Raw genomic sequence first — 24,651 nt, 5'->3', positions numbered from 1 at the left:
AGCACTTACAGGAAAAAACAGAGAGAGCATGAGATAGAGAAAGAGGCAACTTACCGTTACTAGAGGAGGAAGACGGCGACAAAGAGGGCAGCGCAGAGGTTCGGTAGTGCAGGACGACAGCGCATTGACACAGCGAGGGTTCATTGTTCAGCAGATGAAGACTTGGCAAGGGGCTCAGAGGATGGTAGCGTCGCAGCGGTGAGAGGCTCGGCGGGAGAGGAAGAGGGTTGCGGCTGAAGAGGAAGATGAAGTGGGCGAGGGGCTCGGAGGAAGGTAGCGTCGCGGCGGTGATAGGCTCGGCGGGAGAGGAAGAGGGTTGCGGCTGAAGAGGAAGAGGAAGTGGGCGAGGGTCTCGGAGGAAGGTAGCGTCGCGGCGATGATAGGCTCGGCGGGAGAGGAAGAGGGTGGCGGCTGAAGAGGAAGATGTGGGGGCTCAAACCTGAAGGAGTGAAGCTGTGAAGAGGTAAACTATGCGGCTGTGAGAACTGAGAAAGAGAAACCCTAAATTTGTAAATGTGTATTATACACATTCCGGGGCGAGTAGGGGCGGGTTTACCCTGACCCCGACCCCGCCCTGCCCCGCTCAGCCACCCGCCCCGATCAAAACCTGTCCCGTCCGGGTCAGGACGGATCAGATACTCGCGGGTTCGGGTACTCCTGCCACCCCTAGTTATGGTCCCATTGTCTTAATAAAGCTTTGCCATTATGTATAACCAATTTTTTGCTACTTATACCCAATAATTGTATTTCAATATATATGTCACATAAAACTAATATTTAACGTGTATCAAATAAATAAATAAATAAAACTAATATTTAACTCATGAAATTCACTATAACTACAAATATCCTTACACATGTTTTTTGCTGTTTTTTTTTGTGTGTAATGTATTAATCACATACACCATTATCTTTGTGTGCACTCTAATATAAAATAAAAAAAAAACTTTTATGAAAATATCTTTACAATTGTGTTTCCAGTTATAAAAAAAATATAATTTTATGATTTTATTTAAAATTTAAAATTATACCCATTAGTTAGACCTAATTTAAAATTTACGCATCAACACATATTATATTTTAACATTAAACAAATAAAATTTCTTCTAGCGATAATAACTAGGTATGTAAAACAATTATCAATACTTAATTACGATTCTCAAAATGTACTCCACAAAATGACCCTCCTTTAAACTAATAAAATTTCTTCTGATAATAATGCTAGCATACAATCAACCCAATAAAAAATCCATGAGATACATGGTCCAGGCTCATGCTAAACATGGTGTAGTGATCCACAAAACTGCATCCTCTAGTTACACCACTCACCTTAGAAAGCTCAATTAAGCCCATGTGAAACTCTGTCGACAAGCCCTACAAAGAACACAGATGACTCTAACACTAGTGTTTTACAGCTCAACCAGCGTGTGGGTATGCGTATATTTTTTATTACATTATAAAATATCTGTAATTCTGTATAGATTTAATTCTGTACCATATAATTTACCTTAATAAAATGTTTAATTGAAAATTCTACATTCTGTAAGAACTATTTTAAGAAGGTTTTTTATTCATATAAAATAAAATAAATACATACTTATCAGATTGTCTTAATCAAATTTTGGATATCCTCATTAGTTATTACTTATTACATTATTAATTTTTGGCTGAAAATAATTTTCTCAATTTTTTTTAATAATTGAGAGAATAAAGTGTGATATCTCATTATTAATTTTATAAGTGGGACAAAATAAAATATGAGAGAAAAAGTATTGAAGGGTTAGAAATTATACTTTACTTCTTTAATTTAAAAAAAAAGAATGAATACTCAACCCGATCTCTGATAATTTCTCCGAAAGACTACGAGACCCCAAACAAAAAAATTATCCTTTTCGGCCTTTGATATTTAACTTCGCGAGATTGGTTAGCACCTCTGTCAATTATCCCTCTTCAAAATATACTTATGTGACATGTTAATCACTAATATATCTTTCATTTAATTTTTATAAGTAAAATCAATTTAAAAATTAATAATATTTCTTAGTTTTACACAGTAAATTTAGTTAATGTATTTAAAAAAAGTAATAAAAAGGACTAAGTATGATTTTGATTCCTAAGGTATAGGCCGAAAATTTTTTTCGTCCCCAACCTTTTTTTGCAGACAAAATCGTCCCTAAGATTTAACTTGGTATTAAAATTATTCTTACCTTAGGGACCAAAATCGTACAGAGGTGGCGGCAGAAGCGGAGGCAGATGTGAATCGTGGACAGTTTTTTATCTCTTCCCATTCTTTTTCTCTTCCCCTTCGTATAGGAGAAATACTCTCTTTCTCTTTTTTTTATTTTATAATTTTTTATTATGAGTAATTTGGTCAAAAATTTTAATATTTAAATAAAAAAGACAATTTTAAAACTTGATTTTAAATTTTAGGGACGATTTTGTAAGCAAAAAAAAAATTGGAGATGAAAATAATTTTCGGTCTATATCTTAAGGACCAAAATTGTACCCAACTCTAATAAAAAAAAATAAAAATAAAAACTAAACAATCTTGACAATTATCCTTAAAAGACAAGACTCCAACAAAAAAGAATTTGTTAATCTTAGTGAGTTCTTAATGGATAAATCAACCATTTAACATGCTATATAAGCTTATTCTATTAATATAGAGAGAAAATATTGACAGATGGACTAATTGGTCTCATAAAAAATTAAAAGCCAAAAAAAATATTTTTTTTAAAGATTTCATTATCTTTTAAAATAATTATCAAAAATTGTTTAAAATTTAAAAAAATGGAAGGAATCCATTTTCCATTTTTGATATCTCGCAGTTGGCAATTCCACTTCTCTCCCAACAATCTATGTGAAAAGTCAAAGGTAATAATTTAAGGGTTATGCTAGGTAACTAATGATTTTCTTGAACAACATGAACAATTATCAATCAAATAAAAACACACTACACATTTAAATACCTATCTAAATCTTAATATTTGAATAACCATCCACACACTTAGTGAAATGAACATCCAGTATATCAATTGTTCACATTATTTACCAATACTTTTCCATAATTTAATATTTTCTGTTAATAATAATAAAAGCCACAGAAAAGGCTTATCCCTGAGCATAGTTCCCTGAGCATAGTTATCAAACTCGACTCATTCGACCGAAAATTTGATCACTCAATTATTTATCCGGATCAAACCACTTGTTAGACTGATCATACATCAAAATCGCTGGAACTCGGGTTGACCTAGCCAATTTTCAGTGAAACTGGCGACCCCGACTGGTTTTATTTGACCCAGACTAGGGTCATGATTTTTTTTCTTTAATGAACAGTGTCGTTCCATCTGCCCTCCCCTCCCCCCTTCCCCCTTTCCCTTTCTGAAGCCCTCATTGCTGAAGACACCCCCAGCCCCCAATGCTATTGCTTCTCTCGTTTCTTTCTCAGTTTTTCGTCACTCTCTCCCACGAGCTTAAGCTCTCGTCAGCTCGTCTCATCTCCGGTCTCTCACCTCTCGTCTCCGGTCTGTCAAGCTCTCTTCAGCTCAAGCCCTCCCTTCCCTGCACTCCCTTCCCCGGCGGCAGAAGCAGACGAAACCGCATCTGGTCCTTCGGGTGGTGGTCGTCGTCATTGTCTTCTTGCTTCTCACGGTCTCTGTCTCGCAGCTGGTCTCGATCTCTCCCTTCTCTACGCTCTTCGTCGCCAGTAACAGAGGCAACAGATCCCGGTGGGCTGGTATTCGTTGTCGTCTTCTTATTTCGAGCCTGGCCATCAGCTTCTCCCTCGCCATCAGCTTCTCCTTCGCCGTCAGCTTCCTTCGGGCAACATGATTTGGTGAGTTCTCCCTGTTCTTTCTATTTCAATTTTTTCTGCATCCATAGTTATCAGAACTGAACTGGTGATCGAACCGATCAGGTTACTGGGTCACTGGGTTATTGGTTTAAACGGTGGGTCACTGGTTGAACCGATTGACCCAGTCTTATGTAAATAAAAAGTAAAATATAATAAAAAATTTAGAATTAAAATTTTAAAATACATATTTTTACTAATATTTTAAAAATATCTAGCTATTCTAAATAATATGGAACAGAAACAATAAGTATTTTGTTAATTTTACTCTATCATAAATATTTTATTTTTATATTAAAATAACACTTATTTTTGAATTTTAATAATTTATTAATTAGTTTATATCTATTATACTATTATATACTACAAGTATTTATTGAAAAATAATATTAATAGATATTATATAATTATGAAAAGAAAATAATAAGTGATTTTATAATTACTGTTAAATAAAATATAATTAATTTAAGAATGAGTAAGCTTATAATTAAAATTAAAATAAATTAAATAAAAGTAAATTATTTGCTAAAGATATCAATATGTATTTTAATTTGCAAATTTATAAGTAATATGCAAGTTAGCCTAGTGGTTGTGGCTATTGTATATTTTTTTAAGGGAGGGGGTTCGAACCTGACTGTTTCATTTGATGAAATTTTAAAATTGAAAAGGTTCAGTCAGACTGGTTTTTATTGAGTTTGACCGGTTCGCATCGGTTCACTTTGGATTTGACCGGTTCTTTATCTTGTGTTCATTTGATGAAATTTTAAAATTGAAAAGGTTCAGTCGGATTGGTCTTTACTGTGTTTGACCGGTTCGCATCGGTTCACTTCGGATTTGACCGATTCCTTATCTTGTGCAGTCCAATTATCGGACCGAATCAATATAGAATTCAGTTTACTGATTTTTCGGTTAAACCGGTCAGTCCGATCTGGTTTTGATAATAATGGCTGCATCACCGCACTTTGATTTTGTTGCTTGCTGAATAACGGTTCTGAAAACTAGACTGGACCGATCAATTTGACTGGATTAACCGGAAACCGATCATCTAATCAGTCCGGATGACTTTTAAAACCGTTCGAAAAAACAATAAAAAAACTGATCAAACTGACAATTAACCGGTAAATCGGGTGAACCAGCCCTGTTTTTCAAATCTCGGTTTTCATTATCCATGGCGTCGTTTTGACGCCAAGAAAAAAAAAAACCCTTACTGTACTAGTGACCCACCCAGTGACCCACCTAACCCATTAATTTCCTCTTCCATTTTCGAACCCTAACCCGGCAACAAGCTCCACAATCGACGCCGGCAGAAGGAACTCCCGGTCGCGGATCGAAGCTGCTGTCAGCGGTGTCGTCATCTGTCGTCTGAACTCTGAAGCTTCTGGCGTCGGTGTCGTCTGGTCGCCCTGGTCGTCAGCGTCGTCTGGTCGCCCTCGTCGTCGGCGTCGTCGTTCTGGTCGTCCTGGAACTCAGGCCTTCTTGCTCTCTGCCACGGTGAGTTCTTGGGTTTTTGAATTAATGTTTTTATTTTGTTAATTAACTATATGAATTGATGGCTTGATGCAGAGTTCTTCTGCTTTTCAGTTTTTTTTTTCTATTTTGTTAATTATATGAATTAATCATTCTGTAATTCTGAATTTGCTTAATATAAATTTGATATAAGTTCAATTTTGGATTCTGGATTTTGAATGCTATATAGAATTGATACAATTTTGGGTCTCTGGATTTTGAATGCTACATTGACTTTTGCTGAATATAATTCTGGATTTTAAATGCTGTATGAATTGATATAATTCCAAGGAAAATATTTTCTCAGATCTTTCTTTTCTTATACAGAGCCAACAATGCATATGATGTATCCAAGATATTGCTAGAGAATTGAATTAAAATTCACTTTCTGTTCAAAGTTTAGCTTCTGCTGCTTTTTATTCTGTTATTTTAAATCCTTATATTTCATGTAGGCCTAGAATAGTTCAGGTACGTGCAGCAACACATTGATGCTCATTTGTGTCAACGGCATCAAAATGGTCCTTTAATAATCAAATTTTTGTTCATCAAGGACCAATTTTATGTTTTTGAGGTCTAATTTTATGGAGAAATGTAACAGATTGATAGTGAAGAGACAATTAGATGTCTCATATATCTTTGGGACTAATTTGACCAATTTAGTAATATATAAATTGATGATCAATTTGATGTCAAATGCATATTCGAAGGACCAAATAAACTTTTGATTATTTGAAGGGCTTACTCATGTTTTGAGCTGAACTCCTTTTGTTTATTTATTTATTCTTTTTAAATGTATTACCTTGATGTTGTGTATGACATTGGGACATAATGGTTTGTTGTTGCATTGCAATCACAGTTAAAGAACATAGCTTACTATGCTTGTGTTAGAATGAGAAATTTGTCATTTTTAATTTTAAGGGTTAATGATGCTTGCTGCAGAAAAGTTTCATTGTGATTATTTTGGGTGTTTGTTTACTTTGGCTACTTCTTCTTGTTGGATCCAAATTTATAGACATATCACTTTTATTTTGGCTGCAAACTTTATATATGCAAGTGCATAAAATTCTAACATCCTTATCAAACAAAAGTTTATTAATTAAACCGGTTCAACCACGGTTCAACCATGGTTCAACCCCAGTTGAACCATTAAACCATTGAACCAGTCACTTGAGCGGTTCAATGACCGGTCCGGTTCTGCAACCTTGCTGAATAATCATTAGTTAAATTTGGTTGTTGTAAATCTGTAAATCATGTTGAATATGTTACTTATTATCATCACTGAAGATTGAATCTATTGTTGTCTTGCTGAAATAATCACTTATCTAAATTTTTTGTTGTTGTAAATAAATCTTTTGTTGCTAAAAATTATTATAGTTGAATTTATTGTTGAAAATGAGGTTCATGTTCTCTGCAATTGTTCAGTTAAATTGTTGTCCCATACTTTCTGTTTGTATTATTATGAATTATTTTGCCATTGATTTGTGAAAGATACAAAATTGTAGATATAGATGCAAATCAAAATGAAGGAAATGTTGGTCAAACTTCAAATTTGTTTTATGAAGATATAGATGTTGACTTTCAGATCACCTCTTGAATTTGATTTACTAATTGTGTTATCTTTTGTTTTTTCTTGTTCTTTAAATTGAGAAAGTATTTTGTACTATTGACTAGTTTATTATTTTTTTTTTGCTCATTTGTTATGTCTAAGAATTCATATTTGATTGTTATTAATATATTTATGAAGACATACATTTTAAGTTTTAACTTTTGATTTTAATTTTATTTTTTATAATTTTATATTTTTATTTAATTATAACCGGTCAAGTGAGTGAATTAGCGAGTAGCGACCCACCGGTTGAACCAGTTACCCAGTTGTATGACCGGGTCAATTATCGGTTCGGTTCTGATAACTATGCGCCTTAGTTCCCAAAAAAAAATAAGTCACCAAAAAAAAGGGCTTACCCTTGCTACCCTCGTCGATCGTCTCATTGTCACAATTGCCAATGCTCGCGGCTGTCCTCTTCTGCCCGCTGCTTCTGTTTCTGTAGCCACTAGTGAGTTCTTTTCTTTTTTTCTCTACTTAATTTACGTAATTAGTTGATTTAGGAATTTAGGTTTTTCAAAACTAGATTTGAATTCTGAGGTGTGATCAAATTGTTTAAAAGAAAATAGATATGATATAATTTTAATTTGCTGGCATTCTAACGGTTTATAATTTCCTTATTCCTGATTTGAGCTACAATAGTCAATAGGTTAGGTTATTGAATTTAGAATTCCAAGTAAGTTCGTGGCTGGACCAGAGTTTTGGTTACTTTCATTTCTTAAACAAGTTGTAATTACCAAGTACTATTCTATTCGAATGACAGGGCAGTATGGCTCCATTTGATCCACGTAGGAACCTATGCCTAGTGGATTAGGGCTTTGTTATTGTTGTTGTTGTATTGCGATTAGACGTCATCTTAGAATATAATCTCTTGCAATGTCACTCTTGTTAAATTTGTACATTATATGTAATGTGTGCTTATGCTATGTCTGTCGCCTCCAGTTTTATGAAATAATAAATATAAGGAACCAATTTTTAATTGGTCAATGTTAACTAACTTTTCTTTATTGTAAAATTACTTTTTTAACTCTCATTTTTTGGTGAGTTTAGGGTTTATGGTTAGGATTTAAGGTATAAAATTTAGGGTAAAATGATCATTTAAAAAAAAAAAAACCGGCTGATATTGGCGGAAAAATAGTTTGGTTCCTAGTTGAACTCAAAATCTCAAAAAATATTCCATCACACCTAAAATTAAGGATGTGAATTTTTATTGAGGAGCTGTTTAACCTCTCAGATTTCAAATCCTTCTCAACTTCCCATTTCAACTAACCTGTAAAGCTGCACCCTTGTCTTCTACTTGCCTTTGCAGGGGACAAAGATGAAAGTCAAGATATTACGTATCCTTCTCAAGATCCCGTACTTCTTGTCACTTGGTTCATGGTTTCCCATTTTCTATTCTTCATCTTTTAATTTGTTTTAATCCCTTTTGCATTTGAAGTGTCTGTGTCTTTTCTTCATGGTGTTGTGTGTTTCTAGATTGAGCCTATTTCTTGTCAACATATCTAGTTTTGGGAATTTCCAGAAAAGAATAGCTGCTTTCCTTGACACAGGTTTCTGTCTGGGTGTTTCTTGATCTTCTGAAAAGAGTATGTTCTCTTTTTCTTACCTTGAATATTACTTTATACAGTGACGAATTGTTGTTAACTTCAGTTTGTCTTTTAAGTATTTCCTAGGCTTAGACTTTTATGGCAGTTTGATTGTCATATCTCGTAAATAATTGAGGTGTTATGCTTGTTAGAAAAGGTGGAATATTTGGATTTGGCTTGCAAATGAAGTTAGACATGAATGCTATGATTTTTGTTTTTATTCTTGACCCTTTTTTCTTGGGGTTCAACTTAATTCATGTTGTGAGAGGATAAACCAAGTCTAATGTTTTTGCTTTAAGGATGAGTTGAAACTGCATTTTCAATTTCTTGGCAGAAAGAAAAAGAAAAATAAAAGTTGAAAATAGAGAGGAGGGGTATGAAATAAGTGGAATGGAAAGGTTTTAAATTTTAGTTGCTGCTGTTAGTTATGAATACAAAAATTTGGTGAAACTTATTTCATGACAACAGCCAAACACTATGGAGGGAAAGAAAATCATAGATCTGGTTTGAAATTGAGTTGAGTTTCACTTTCAAGTTTCAATACGTTGAAATTCATGTTGTACCAAGCGAATGTAAAATCTTTTTTGCCATGTTCTCAGCCTCTGTTATTCTTTCTATTCCTTCTAAATCAAGCAAACCCTAAGTGCTAAATGTCCTCATTGTTTTAATCTCTTTTTGTGAAATATAGATGGCATGCAGTTGCTTCCTGGACTTGGGATGCTCAAGATGAAACGTGTGGCATTTGTAGGATGGCCTTTGATGGATGCTGTCCTGACTGTAAACTTCCTGGCGACGACTGCCCACTGAGTAAGCTACTGACAATATAGTCTGGTGGATTTCTTTTAGAACTGGTATCAATTCCACATGTAAATGCAAAAAGGAATGTGTATTGGATTGGGGTGCCATGACAATGTGTCAAGAACCCTAGAAGATACAAAAGGGGATTACTCTCCTTCATTCCTCTGACGAATTCTAGAGCCTCGAGACTCTTGGGGTGCGTTTGGTTTGTATTGTCATTTCAGTTTTCTATTTTCAGAATTTTGTGAAGAAAAAATAGAAAACAAGATTTTATTGTTTTTACTGTTTTCTGTTTTTCCTTTACAAAAATTGGAAAACAGAAAACACTAAAAATGAAAACGCAAACCAAACACCTCTTAGTTGCTGTTACAAATGAAAACAACCAGCTAACTGACTTCCTCCTTTATTCAAAATAAATCCCTCCTATGCTTTCTAACTGTTTTCCCGGGCCACTCAGCTGCTGATGTCATGGTCTGTCCTATTCTCACCCTTCTTGTTATAATGTTTGTGCTGAATGGTCCTAGTTAAATTTCTGAATTATCTTTCACTTATGGGACTTCCTTGCTACTCAAGCAGTATCATGGTCCAGCGTGTAGCATTTGCTTGTGATTTCTGTTAACTATAGGAATTTTTGTGAATAGTAGTGATCCTAATGTGGGATCCTAAGCAAGCTTCAGAAATCATATTTCCAGCAGTTACTAATATATGAACCACTCCTTTGCTGATTTATCCTTGTAATCTTGGGTTGTTGCATGTACAGGGATCCGAATACCTCTCTCTTTCACGAATCATTGAGACTATTATTTTTCAGTAGTTTTTAATTCTCTGTAGTGCAGGTCGCTTACAAATTAGGATACCATTTGTAGTTCCACATGTATAATGAGTATATCAAATTTTGATGTTTCCTTGATCAAATGTCTTGAATGATTGTGAAGCTCTGTTGTTATTGCTTACATATATAGCGAGACAGTTTCTGTTGAATTTAGATTTTTATGTATGTGTTGGACAAAATATGTCGCATTAATTTCTGGACAAAATCTGTTTTCATGTGGGACTAGATTTGTATTGGTTAATTGTCTGAGTGATGAAAATTGCAGGATTATGTAAATATAAATGCTTATGTATCTGTAAGAAGCTTAAAAATGTTCTCTGTCCAATTTCTTGCAGTGTGGGGAGCATGCAATCATGCATTTCATTTGCACTGTATTCTAAAATGGGTGAATTCTCAGACATCACAAGCTCATTGTCCCATGTGCCGAAGAGAATGGCAGTTTAAAGCGTGATTGAAGCAAGCTTCGATTATTTTAAGGATGGCCCTAGACTTCTCGACAGCCTATAAACTTTTCTATGAGAATCAAAGTTTCTAAATGAGTGCATCTATGCCTTTATTACTGATGACAAATCATGAATGTGGTCCAGTGGTCCTTTCTTGTGTTCATGATTTTAACAGTATAGATATAGGTATTAACCGTATTATGATTTTCAACTTGAGACTATGAAGGGATCCTTATTCTAATGCTGAATTTTTGTTTGTGATGTGTATTTATGATTATGATTCTGCTTTTTTTTCTTTTCTTTTTTTCTTCCCATACAAATTCTGTGCAATTGTGATGGTGACATCTTAGGACTCTGATTAACGTGGAAGAACTTTCAAGAACCATCATTGAAATAATTAACAAAATAAAGTATGGAAATTTTGATTTGTTACGCTGTTCCAGATCCTTGGGTCCACGAACACCAGGTGGCCATGCTTTACTATCTTTTTGTAACTTAATTTTATGTTTTATGTGTCTTGATTTGATAAGGTTTAAACTTTGGAATTCGAATGTCAGGGAATACATTATCTCATTTGATACGACTTTAGTGTCAGTGAAGATTGTCATGCACTTAACAAGGTGCAATATTTTGTTAATCAGAACTTTAGATAAAACATGGAAATAATCTTTCTTTTCATTTTTCTAATGAAGTTATTTCATTTTCTGTTCCAACTATATTCACGTCTATAAATGTTTGGTTGGGAAAAAATATGGGGTGAATTTTATATATAAAAGAAAATGATAGAGAAGCTTCAATAAATAAGAATATAACTATAAGAATAAATCAAGCTATTATTACAGAATACATGTACAAGTCCTGTATTTCAATTCTTGATTACATATGGTACAAAATCTATAAACTAAAAGCTGCACACTCCACTCACACGTACTAATAACAGAGGAACATCAAAAACATAAGAAAATGGAATTACAATGAAAGTATGAAACACTAAATGGGGAAAATGAATATATATTTTTCCCACTAAATATGAAACTGTTGTAAAGGAAGAAAAGACACGACAGCATGTCCTAGGCCCACCCTGTCAACAAAATCATTCATTTCATTAGTCAAATTAAAATGTAACATTAACACCACAAAAAAGCAAAGCTCAATTGAATCATGTAATCACAATTATTAGCCCAAGAAAGAAACGAACATCAAATCAGTGGAGATGAGACAAACATATCCTTATCCGTATAATATAAATTATAAAAGAAGCTGGTAGGAAATCAAAGTCGCTGCAAAATTTTATCCTCTTCAATTATAAAAACTCAAAATCTATTTGTGCATAAATATATATATTGATTAGTTTTTTTTCGACCACAGAAATTTATAAGAATGTAAAAATATATTTTGAACACCACATGGAAAGAAATGAAACAATCACATGGAAATTTTATTACACGTAATCCTTCCTCTTACTGTTTATAAGACTGAAACCAACGGCTCGCCTCCATTGATTGATTTCATTTCTATTGGCTCTCCCCTTCAATTTTTGCTTGCGGTTTAATAATAATAATAATAGAAAAGAAAATTTTGGGGATAACTTTATACATAACATTCTTGTCATTTTCTGCCCTGTATTCTTGAAAACTAAGTTCTTTATTTATTTATTTATTTATTTATTTTGCCTCTTTCATTCTATGTTAGCATAAACGACTTACGTACTCAATTGGTATTCTTCATGCTAATTAAGTGTCACACTATCATTCCTCTTTCTTTATTATGCTACCGTTTCTACTTTCGTGTCGGTAACCATTCAACAATATGACATGTTTCCAAAATGGTAAAAGCTGAAATTAATGGTTGAAAATCTTCAGATAATTTAATATATTTATTTAAATTATTATCTAATTATTCTCAAATATTAATTTTATGCAAAATTTTTACCTCCTAAAATACTACAAATTAAAAGGAAAAAAAAAAAAAGAAAGAGTACGAGAAGCTTTAATTTGATTTGTAATACTCCACATGTAATTATTACTTACAAAGCATGGTGGTGATCAGTTATTCTTTTTGGTGATAGCATAGACAGCATAGATAATTCCAGGTAAATAACCCAAAATAGTCAGCAACAAACAGATCCAGAATTCCGCCTGCATCCAACAAATGAAATCATAAACAATGTCTTCAACTAGCTCATAAAAATTGCTCTTTCATAAATACGGAACAAAATTTTGATATGATATGATTTTAATTACCTTGCAACCAAACTTGAGGAAGACTCCAAGTGGAGGAAGAATGATGGCAAGGAGGATGTCAATGCATGTGGCCGTGCCTGTGCCTGTGCCTTCATCCGCCATTTTTGTTTTGTGTGAAAATTGAATTGCACACTATGGAGTATGGAATAATGGTTCTAGTAACAATTAGTGAAGTGTCAAACGTGTATTGTTGTGAGGGAAATGGGGTTCGAGGTATTGGAGGGAGATGCTTATTTATAAGCCAGGCGTAGTGAAGAACCAACGCACTTACTCTTAAGGAACACGTGGCATCTTCAGAATTAGAATTTGCTGTGTACGCGGTTGCTTAGCCAAGTAAATTCAGCGTCTCATTCTAGTCATGTGTGTGATGTGTCGCATTAATTAACCAAAGTTTGATAATGTGGGAACCAAATAATGTTTCTAATTATAATAATCATTATTTTATATTTAGAATTTATAAAATAAATAAATTTTATTTAAATAAAATATGATAAAAGAATTATTACAATATTATTATCTGTAATAAAATCAAGTTGAAGATTCATAAAAAGAATTATTTACAAATAAATTATTTATAAATGTTATTAATTTATTTATTTTTTAAATCCTATTTGATATAAATTTGATTTAAAGAATTTATTCAAAGAAATTTTTATTTCTCTAAATAAATTTAATGGATCAAAAATAATATTTTTATATTTAAATAATTACAATATTGATTACTTTTGAGCTAGTCAATTTTTAATTCGAATGATTAACTACTAAATGTTATAAGGGAAACGAAGACAAAATTCTAATAGTACTCTATGAAAAGAATTAATAAAATGTAACGTCACCCCTTAATTCCTTAGTTTCATTAAGGGTAAGTTGTGATAAAATCATAAAAATGTCTAAAAGAAAGACCAAGTGGATAAAGAAATAAGCACGTAATACTCAATGGAAATAAAATATTAAAAATGTAAATGCAACGTGGCCCCTGGACATAATTATTATATGTATTATCTAAAAACAACAATTAAATTTTCTTTCATATGTTCATTTAATTTGAATTTTACTTTTTACCATCTTTCTTCTCAAATTAACTATTCTTTTAGTTATACATAATTATTAAGATCATTATTAAATTTTATTAAATATATACAAATTCAAAGAAAAAAAACAAATAATTATAATATCTATTAGTATTATCTTTTAACAAATAATTGAAAGATATAATTAGTACAATTGCTATAAAATATATAAAGTAATAAACGTGATATTTAAATCTAAAAATAATAGTAAAGTTAATAAAAATTACTTATTTAAAAAATAAAAAAAGTATATTATTGCAAAAATATTATTTTGATTCACAATGTTTGGGTTAAATTTTAATTTAATTTTTAATATTTTAAATTTTTTATTACAGTCCAAAATATTTCAAATGAGTTTAATGTTATCGCACAGTTAAATTTGATATGAACAATTAGTATATTTAAAAGTTAATATAACGTTCAATTTCAATATGTAAATAAAATCGACTTTCTAACGATCACTAATGTAGTAAAAAAAATCTAATGTAAATATTTTTTTATTAATTATTCGAATCAAATTTAACAATAGGATAACATTGAATTCGTTTGAATTTTTTGGAACTGAAATAGGATGTTTAAAACATTTAAGATCAAATTAATTTCTTTTGAACAAAAAAAGCTCAACATACTAAAGTAAAGCAGCTCAATAAAACACGAAACACACAATAAAGCAAAAGAACACATATACAATCAATTCATTGTTATCTCCGGCATTGCTATCAACAACCACATAGATTATCACCACACCACTCCTTATAGTTTAGAAACGACCTTATTTTGATGTCCTCAATGCTTTCCTCTTTATTCTTGAATATTTTCACATTTTTTTCCAATCAGATAGTCCAAATTACTGTAAAGAAACTAATCAATCACTTTTTCTGTTCATCTTTTCTGTCAGACACTTCTGTCTAACTCTCAAACAGTTCTTTAATCGTATCCGGAACAACCTATGCTTTACCAAGTATGTCAACCACATGCACCACACATGTCAAGTAAACTCACAGCAAGGAAATAAATGATGAACACATTCTACCTCATTTTTATATAAAACACATATTATCATTTTGATGAATGACTCCTAATCTACTCAATCGCTCTTTAGTATTCATCATTCCCACTAAGACAAACCATGCAAAAAGCTCAATTCTTGGCAGGACCAACTCTCTCCAAATTGTACTAGTGAAGCTATAATTTGTGACTTCCTTCGAAATAGTCTTTGTCTGCAATACCTGCACAAAAGAATTAATAGAGAAAATACTTTTTTTTTTATCAAATTTCCATACAACTCTGTCCTCTCTACCAGTTGATAATTTAACTGGCCTTAACATTTCATGGAGTTGGTTGACAAGTGCCAATTCCCATTGGAACAACTCTTTCCTCCAATAGAAATATCATATCCCCTCTAACCCATCTCAAAACCCACCGTCCCCTATGACAGATACATGTTAGTTTGAAATAGAGAAAAATCTTAGAAAACTCCCTTTCAAGGACCCACCTTGTAACCAATTGTCTTTCCAAAATCGAGTTCTTCTTCCATCTCCTATTTTCATAGACAGCCCACTAATTATCTTGTCTTTCACCTGTTGCTCCTTAAAATTCAACTGACAGATATCTTTCCACAAACTCCCTTTTGAAGGTAGTGTCTGATTTGATAACATTATATTTAGATCCAAATCATTACAAGAGTATACAGTCTTCTTTCACAATGGGCAATCATCTTTTGAAAAATGCCACCACCACTTAAATAGAAGTGTTGTATTCCTAATCACCATATCCCCCACTTCCAAACTACCTAGATTTTTTGGCGCTTGTATCACTTCTCATTTTACAAGAGGCATACCATTGTTTTCATCCTCTTTACTCCATGCAAATCCCCTTTGCAATGCTATCAACTTCTCTGCAACTGTCTTTGGCATCTTATATAAGCTAAGATAGTAGATCGTCAAGCTATTGAGCACAGACTTGATAAGGACTAACTTCCCAATTTTGTTGAGTACCTTTGCTTTCCAAAGATCGAGCTTCTCTTCCACCTTATCTATAATCAGTTTTCAGGTCTTCACCAGCTGAGAGTTTGCTCCTAAAGAACTACCAAGGTATCTTACAGGTAGAACAACTTCATGCACCCTAGCAACCCGCACATATTTGCCACCTACTCCGGCTCGCTTAATTGAGATCAAAGTTAACTTGTCAAAATTAACAATCAGGCTAAACATGAGCTCAAAACATTACAAAAGCCTCTTATAATTCAAAATTGTCTCCATTTCTGGTGGACAAAACAAAATAGTATCATCCACAAACTGGAAATATAACAGTTCTATATTATCTCTCCCAACTAGTAATGGAGATATGCATCCATTCCTGACTGCCCTTCTCACCATCCTATGCAACACATCAATAACAAGAACAAACAAGAATGAGGATATAGGATCTCTTTGTTTTAGAACTCTCTCCATCTTGAACCGCTTGGACGGTGACCCATTAATTAGAACTGACATAGAGGTTGTACTTACATATTCCTGCACCCATGCACTTGATGAGCGGATATTTTATACACTTTTTGGCATCATTTTCATATAGTTTTAGTTATGTTTTGTTTAAGTTTTATTATATTTTCATAGGTTTTCATGCAAAATTCATGTTTTTGGATTCTACTTTGAGTTTGTGTATTTTCATATGATTTCAGATATTTTCTGGTAGAAATTGAGGAGCTTTGGCAAAGTCTGATTTAGAGACAAGGAAAGCGTAGCAGATGTTGTCAGATTCTGACCTCCATACATTCAAACGAGTGTTTCTGGAGTTACAGAGGTCCAAATGACGCGTTCTCAATGGCGTTGGAAAGTGAACTTCTAGAAATTTTCAGCAATATATAATGGTCTATACTTTTCTTCGAAGGAGCTTGCCCATTCTGGACGTTGAACGCCAAGGAGCTACCTCCTTGCTGGTGTTCAACGCCCTCAAAGAGACAAGGAAGCCAGCGTTGAACGCTAATCATCCCTTTTTGGGCGTTCAACGCCCACCAAGATACAAGGCAGCGTGGATCAACCCCCTAATGGGCGTTCAATGCCCATTCCTTAAGGTGGATGCCAAGCTCAACCCAAACACTCAACTAAAGTGGGCCCAAAAGTGGACTTTCGCATCTATAGTCTAGTCTATCATATTTGTGTACTTCTTAGTTATTAGGTTATTATCAGTGACGAATTCAGAAATTTTGGTAGTGGAAGCGAAATTCATATAACATATTAATAATTTATAATAAAAATAGTATGTGTACATAAAAAATTAAATATTAAATTATTTATTAATCATTATATATTTGTGTATAAATACATGTATTGTTTAACTTATTTCAATGTATATTTTATATTTCAATATATATTTTTATACAAATAATTATTTTTTATGTACATATAACATGATTATTGTTATGATTATATTTTGTTATTGTAAAAAATGATTAGCCTTCAAAAGATCTAATATACAAATTAAAACACTAAAATAGTAATTTAAATAATAATATATAATTTAAAATTCTATTGTTTTAGATTTTATATTTTTACAAAATTAAGTAATTTTTTTCTTAACACTACCATCAAAATTTCTCTCTTTCTATATATATTACTAAACAATTATTTAGAAATTCACTTTCCAACACAATTAGAAGCCGACTCTTATTGATATTTATAGTTAGAAAAGTTCTTTCAATTAATACAGTTGCTACGCAAAAATTAAAGCTAATTTCAAAAGAAGATAAATAATATTCTTTTGAGTTTATTTTTAAGAAAGAATACTAATTTCGTTTAAATCTAAGAATTGATCATTCTAACGAATATCTAATATGAAATTTTTAAATTGGCAATTAAGTACCAAAAGTCGAGTAAAAAATTGTTGTGGGGTTAAATTTAATAATCTAATGGGGGCAAATAAATATTATTATTATATACTACTAAAAATATTTCAAATTGTAGTAGGGCACTTGCCCCCACAACTCTGCACTTGGAACCGTCCCTGGTTATTATATATAGGAGAAGATCACCCCTATTTAGGTCTTCTTGCACCACTTTCGAATTCACTATTGCTTTCTGTAAGTTATGAGCGACTGAACCTCCTAAGTTAGGGTTAGGAGCTCTGCTGATTCTCATGGATTAATAATATTACTGTTTCTATTTCAATACACGTTTGATTCCATTATCTTATGCATTTTCGGTCTTCATCTCATGAATTGAGGATGAACCGTGACATTCATCCTTGTTCTACATGGATCCCGTGTGAGTCCTGACCTGGATAGCATTGAACTATAGCTAGAGAATGCACTGCGGATTCCAAGAGAGTGCCTAGGCGACTTAGAAAAGTGACATAAAATCCCGTTGACCGTGGGTTGCTGAGGTCTCTGTGGCATTAAGGCTATAGTCTGAGAAGCAACATTCCCTGATCCGGAAGATTCAACCTTGTTTGTGGCGTTTTGAGTAGGATCGCGAAGGGGAGTGGATTGCTTAGGTCTTCACCTTCGGCCATAGTGGGAAGCCATGAGTTAACTTGATGAGAGGACATGAGTTGCTCAGATATGGTAGACTGCTATGGTTTAGAAAAGGCTAACTTGATGAGGATGCTACATGAGTTAGTCAATTACGGCTGACATTGAATGAATCATTCGTTATTGAAGTAGAAAAGAAGAAAAGTTAATCTGGAAAGAATATGCATCTCTGAAGCCTTAACTGTATCTTTATCACTATTTTCACACCAATCTGGTATTTAATTCTTTACTCTTTTTATTTATGCTTTCAAACAAACAACCATCTTTTCCAATTTCCTAACTAAGATTTATAAGATAGTCATTACTTGCTCAATCCGATAATCTTCGTGGGATTCGACCTTCATTCACCTGAGGTATTACTTGGACGACCCGGTGCACTTGCCGGTTCAGTTGTGCGGAGTTCAATTTTGTGCACCAGCACTCCATCTATGACCAAAGCCCATCTTTTGTAACACGATATCCACAAAACTCCACCTGACCCTATCATATGCCTTGTGAAAATCTAGTTTGATAATTGCCAGCCTTCTTCTTATGCATCTTCAATCATTGAACCGTTTCACATGCAATAAGTGCTTTGTCGTGTATTTTCTATCCCTTCACAAATGCACTCTGTGTCTCTCCCACTAAACCTGGCATCACCAATCTCATCTTTCTCACCAATACCTTTGATATTACCTTGTACACACATCCGAACATACTAATTGGTCAAAGGTCTTTGATCTCCTTCGCACTTGCAAATTTTGGTGTCAATGCCACCTACGCTACATTCGCATCCGTTGGTAATTTGGCACTTTGGAAGAACCTTATTACAGCTGCAGTGAATTTCTTACGAATCTCATTCCAACACTTTTTGATAAAGCTCATGTTATATCTATCATTGCCTAGAGCTTTAGTTGACTCACAATCCCAAACTGCCTTTTTAATTTCCTCAATAGCGAGCATTACTTTCAATGCTGTAGCCTCTTCTCTATCAATTTTCTTTACCATCCCTTTTCGAAAGCCGATCATGAAAGCATATTCTTGCCGATACAAATCCTTATAGAATCCTCTAATCACAACCTTAATCCTAGCATAATTCTGTATCAACCTCCCATTAATTAAAAGTGCATCAATTCTGTTGTTCCTCCTTATGGCCGAGGCTACTTGATGAAAGTATCTAATATTCTTATTCATATCTCTTGCATGCCGAGATCGGAACATTTGCTTCTAATGAATTTTCTTCGAGTATACCATTTCTCACAGCATCTCACCAGGGCCTTACATCTAGCCTCTGTCGTGCCATCATATGTGCAATCACTTACCATATCATCAATCTTTTTATCTCATCCCCAAATTTCTTTATTCTATTATCCATGTCACCAAAGTTGTCTCTATGCCACCTTTTCAATGGTATCGTCAGTGCCTTCAGCTTGCTTGTGAATTGATAATCCCCCAAGCTCCTACATTCCACTTTTACCATCCTCAGAAACCCTTCATATGAAAACTAAGAGTCCAAACTTATAAATGGTCTTGGGCCCCACTCATCCTTGTATCTTCAACAATAATCAGGAAGTGATTTGATAACACTTGAGGCCCACCTCTCAGGCGAGTATCTGCAAATTTCTCAGTCCAATCTACACTGACCAGTACCCTATTAATGCGATTACATTGTTGACTCCTAAACCACGTGAAATCACGATCATTAAGAGGTATGTCTACTAGTTGCATATCTTATACCCAGTTCTTTAACTCTTTAGCAGATGCCGATAACTTACTCGCTCTTTTTCTTTCCTCTACTTGTATTATTTCATTGAAATCCCTCGTGGAGCAAAAAGGAACCTAGCACAATTCCACCATATAGCTCAACTCCTCCCACATCACAAGTTTGTCATCTCGCATATGCACTCCGTACACCAAATAAAATGCACAATTAAAATTATTTTTAGTCATCATTCCCTCCACACACAACCATCGCTCTCCTTTAATAACAATTACTTACTTTAAACAGTATATTATCCCACATTAGCAGCAATCCTCCAGAAGCACCTACAGATTTCACATATTCCCATCCCACCATGTCATTTTTCCAAATACGTATTACGTCAAATGTAGTCAAAACCTCCCTCTTAGTTTCAATCAACCCCAACATATTCAGTCTAAATTTCTTTTTCAGTTTTTTTACCATACTTAACTTTTCATCACCTCTTAAACCCCTAATATTTCAATAACTATAAATTATTTAAACATATTTTATACACCTTATTATGGTTCTTAGGTCTGCTCCTTCTCACTTTCTCTTTCTGTTTTACTATCATTCTTCTGTTTGCAATTTTTTCATTCTAAGGTTTTAGTATTGTCATAATATCTTCTTCTTCATTCTATAACATTGCTTTAGACTCCACTGCTAATTTTCAAGTGTTCATATTTTTCTCCATATGTTCTCCCCCACTTCAACCTTTCATCATCCGTCACATTTCACATGCTCTGGTTCAGTTTTCAATCTAGCCTCCTTAATATCACAACTTCTGCCATCTGCACATTGTTCATTATAAGCTATATGTATCACTGGTATCACAATTCTTGATTTGTCCCCTCCTCTGCCAAATTAGAACAACTTTTTTTGGTAAGATTCAATTGCACATGAGCTTTGCCATGGCATTCTTCTTCACCCATCCCTAACTGCGGTGTCTCTATCACATGGATCGGCTCCTCTTCCACCTGTTTTGCATCATCTTTTTCAATACCAACGCTACCGTGGTTAAGGGCCTGGACCTCCGACGCGGTACTCGTGATCCTCGGTGGTTAAGGACTTGTGATCCTCGGTGGGCAGCACTCGCCGTCTCTTGTGCACCGGGTCATGCGTTGCTATGCCCTACCAAGCCTTAGCGATCAATAACGCACAAGAAATGCTCCTCAAAGGAGACCTAGCGATGCAACCGGTGGGTATAGCAGCAATCCAGTTTGCAGCGGTCTGACCCGCTTCAGTACCTCCAGCCCACCACCCATCACCAATACCTTCCTCACTTGGCCCATCTTCTCTAAGAGCAATTGTTGGCCCAGTAGCATGATGGTCCAAACAGCATAAGCCCCCATTGTTTTTTTTTTACATTTATCTCTTAGTTAAAATATTGGTCCATCCTATATGTTTTTCCATTGCTTATGTCACTCGTGAAAAATCCAATATGCCAATTTAAATTTTCTTGAGAAACCATTCTTTCTGAATCCCCTTCCAGACTCAAATCATCATTCCCATAATCCTCGCTTTCATTAATCTCTTTCAATGCATTTGGATAGTTTTTTTTTTGTTTTTTGAAGAATTTTGAATGCTTTTGATTCCATTTATTTAAAAATATGTTGTGAATTACTGTTCTACCATTCTTTTTACCATAATCCTTCATCCCTGCCACCACCAATTCAGCTGCTGGATCCCATACCACTGCCAATATTTCTATTCCTTTGTTGCCTAAGTCATGATTTGCTTTCGTTATTCGTGTATTTTTACCTTCCAGAAAATTCTCCACTCCATATATCTCACGTCCCACCTCTTTTACAAAAATATCAAACCCACTAGTGTCAACTATGATGTGAATCCATTCACTAATAACATCAAATACACAGGTATCGATTTGGACTCTTCTGAAGCTGAAAGATAAGCCTAACTCCGTCACTTCATCACACCGTACTACTTCCCCTATTGTCCACATATTGCTTTGAACATTTTTGCAAACCACACATGCAGCAGCACTCCAAAGTGTTCTAGCCAAACTCTTCTTATCTCACTTTGTTCTGATTCTTTCCATCTCCAAACACTATGAAAAAATTGTAGGAGACTATTTATTTTGAAAGTAAAACACTCCCCCGCATGCCTCACGGTATCAAAAGTTAATAGTGGCTTATATGCTCCTAACTCTCGGACTTAAACAACCTGAGGTAGAGTCTTGCTAACTACCTTCTTTAATGCATTGAATTCTATGGCCGTGGTCACTCTCCCAACTAATTCCTTGATAGCTTTTCATTTTAACCAAGTTGGGTTGGTCTAGTGGTTAGCTCACTAGTCCGCTTAAGCAAGTGTCGGGGGTTCGAATCTCGCCTTGTGCATGCAGCAACCCATTGGCCAGCGGCAAACCCTTAAATGGAGCTCAGTACCGCGACGGATTAGTCCTTGACCTGCCGGGTTGGGGGATACCGTGGGAAACAAAAAAAAAAAAAAAAACTAATTCCTTGATAGCCAACTCATATTCTCTTTTGCAACTGTCACTTCAACTTTTTACGTCTTTTCATTTTTGTTTGGGTCCTTAATCGCTGCATTTTTTATCGTCACTTCCTCGTTTGAGTCTTTAATTGTTGTATTATTCATCGCCACTTCTCTATCTGCATGAGTAACTATATGTCTCCACGTTGAGTCTCTTTATTCTTAACATCATTTCTTCTTCTTTCTTCATTATGCCCCTTTTTTCCTTCTTCTTCATTATCTTTTTATATTTAGTCTCTCTCGAAGAATAAAATAATACTTTATCTTTTAATTTAATTATAAATATAAAAAATCAATTAGTTTAATAAATGATCTAATAATTAAATTAATAATAATATTGTTTTGAAGTGTTATTGAAATCGAATTGAGTTTTGGACTTTGAGATTGAGAGTTTTGATTTGTTGCTTGAAACATATTAAACTTCTGTCAAACCAGTTTGAGACAGTTCGATAAGTTCTTTTGAAAGAAGGGTGTGGGTTGAACCTATGTTAATAGCCCAGATATGAACAAGTATAATGCTTTTGAAAGATTTTGATATTTAATGTTTTTTTAAAATCTTATTTGATAAAAAATTTCTAATAACATTGCCCTCTCTGAAGAATCAAGTGACAACATAGTTCAATTGGTATCATGAAGATATAGAGACGCCACGAGAGAATCCAAAAAATATCTTATTACCGGAGAGATCAATTTCATTTTCTACCGCATTTATCTATTTATTTTTATTTTTTCTCTTCTTTTTTTTCTTTTTTTTTAAATACAAAATATATTTTCCAAATGGCTTGAAAAATCTATGCTGCCACGTGGAAGTGAGAGACTTCATACACACCCAAAAGCCAATAAATGGAACGAAAGTCAAATAGAATATGAAATATGAAAGCGTAACTATGGACTAGATCAACGGTTTAAAAGCTGCCGCACTTATCTAATCAACGGCGAAGATGGATCCGTGCTTTATGGGTTTTCAATCCATTCCATGTTCACAACCATGCCCCTCACGTGTCACACCGTCTTTTTCTCTTCTCTAAAAAAATGGTTCTGCCATCTGTAACACTTGGATGGAACAACTGATTTCATGATTTTCATCCCTATGGTAGATTCACTAGATTGGTATAGTTAGAAGTTACTGCTACGTTAAACTAATAAAGTAATAATGCACAAAATAGTTATGAATTAAAGAATAAAATGGCATTTTGCTTGGACCATTTTGAATAAATAATTTAATTAATATTTTCTGAAATTTTTTAAAATATATAATTTTATTAAATATTTAAATATTTTTGTTAACTAAATCTAATCATATTGATTCAAACCTAATAAAAATTTTTATACTATGTGTGTATAAATTACGCACTTTTTTTGTGTGTATTTTTTTATTATTACATTTTCTTTTCAATTTCTTCTCATCTTTTTCTTTTTCTTGATATTATTGCAGCATTTATTATTTTTATCAATTTTTTTGTTTTTCTTATTTTCATTTTTATAAGAGAGTAAAATAAGAAAAATTATAAAAAAATAAAATACGAAAGAGAAAAGGAGTGTTAGATTTACGAAATAGTTAGAAGTTGGTTAGTTTATCATGGACTTGAATATTGTAGCAAGAATAGCAACGATGATTTTGATAAAGTAGTTCACTACAAAAAAAAGTTTATGGTTACGGTGAAAAACCGTGACCATAGCTAGTGAAAAGGATGACCAGGCTATGGTCATAGTTTTTGAGCTATGATCACGGTTTTTTTACTGTGGCCTATTCTCTCGTGGCCATAGACCTATGGTCACGGTTTTTTTTATCTATGGTCATGATTTTAGTGTTCAAATTTTGGTACTTTAGGCCACGTTTTTTTACCGTGACCATAGGTTAATCTATGGTCACACGTAAAAACCGTGACCATAGCCTAATCTGTGGTTATGAGTTTCACTGTGACTATAGCCTCTATGGTCACCCCGCTTAAAACTAT

At 33.7% G+C, this 24,651-nt stretch overlaps 1 protein-coding gene and 2 long non-coding RNA genes across 3 annotated transcripts; 2 read left to right on the top strand and 1 right to left on the bottom strand.

The window, feature by feature from the left end:
- The first annotated feature begins 5,194 nt into the window (after nucleotides 1–5,194).
- LOC140175296 (uncharacterized) lies at nucleotides 5,195–8,296 on the top strand. The gene is made up of 2 exons (XR_011865557.1): nucleotides 5,195–5,341; nucleotides 8,194–8,296. It is a non-coding gene; the product is annotated as an uncharacterized lncRNA (long non-coding RNA).
- A 937-nt stretch (nucleotides 8,297–9,233) lies between these two features.
- Nucleotides 9,234–10,895, top strand: LOC112710673 (anaphase-promoting complex subunit 11). The gene is made up of 2 exons (XM_025763019.2): nucleotides 9,234–9,352; nucleotides 10,511–10,895. The coding sequence occupies exons 1-2, from the start codon at nucleotides 9,295–9,297 to the stop codon at nucleotides 10,624–10,626; spliced, it is 174 nt and encodes a 57-aa protein (XP_025618804.1). The 5' UTR covers nucleotides 9,234–9,294; the 3' UTR covers nucleotides 10,627–10,895.
- Nucleotides 10,896–11,431: 536 nt separating this feature from the next.
- Nucleotides 11,432–13,082, bottom strand: LOC112710674 (uncharacterized). The gene is made up of 3 exons (XR_003156948.3): nucleotides 12,862–13,082; nucleotides 12,649–12,756; nucleotides 11,432–11,699 (listed from the first exon to the last, which is right to left on the bottom strand). It is a non-coding gene; the product is annotated as an uncharacterized lncRNA (long non-coding RNA).
- Nucleotides 13,083–24,651: the final 11,569 nt, after the last annotated feature.

This window comes from Arachis hypogaea, chromosome 9 (genome assembly GCF_003086295.3).
Source record: "Arachis hypogaea cultivar Tifrunner chromosome 9, arahy.Tifrunner.gnm2.J5K5, whole genome shotgun sequence".
NCBI lineage: Eukaryota > Viridiplantae > Streptophyta > Magnoliopsida > Fabales > Fabaceae > Arachis > Arachis hypogaea.
This window is presented reverse-complemented; position numbering and strand designations above follow the sequence as displayed.

Bases quoted from the DNA above. Each gene is read 5' to 3' on its own strand.
- LOC112710673 (XM_025763019.2), top strand. From the start codon at position 9,295: ATGGCCTTTGATGGATGCTGTCCTGACTGTAAACTTCCTGGCGACGAC. The intron at 9,353-10,510 runs GTAAGCTACTGA...AATTTCTTGCAG, and splicing joins TGGCGACGACTGCCCACTGA to TGTGGGGAGCATGCAATCAT.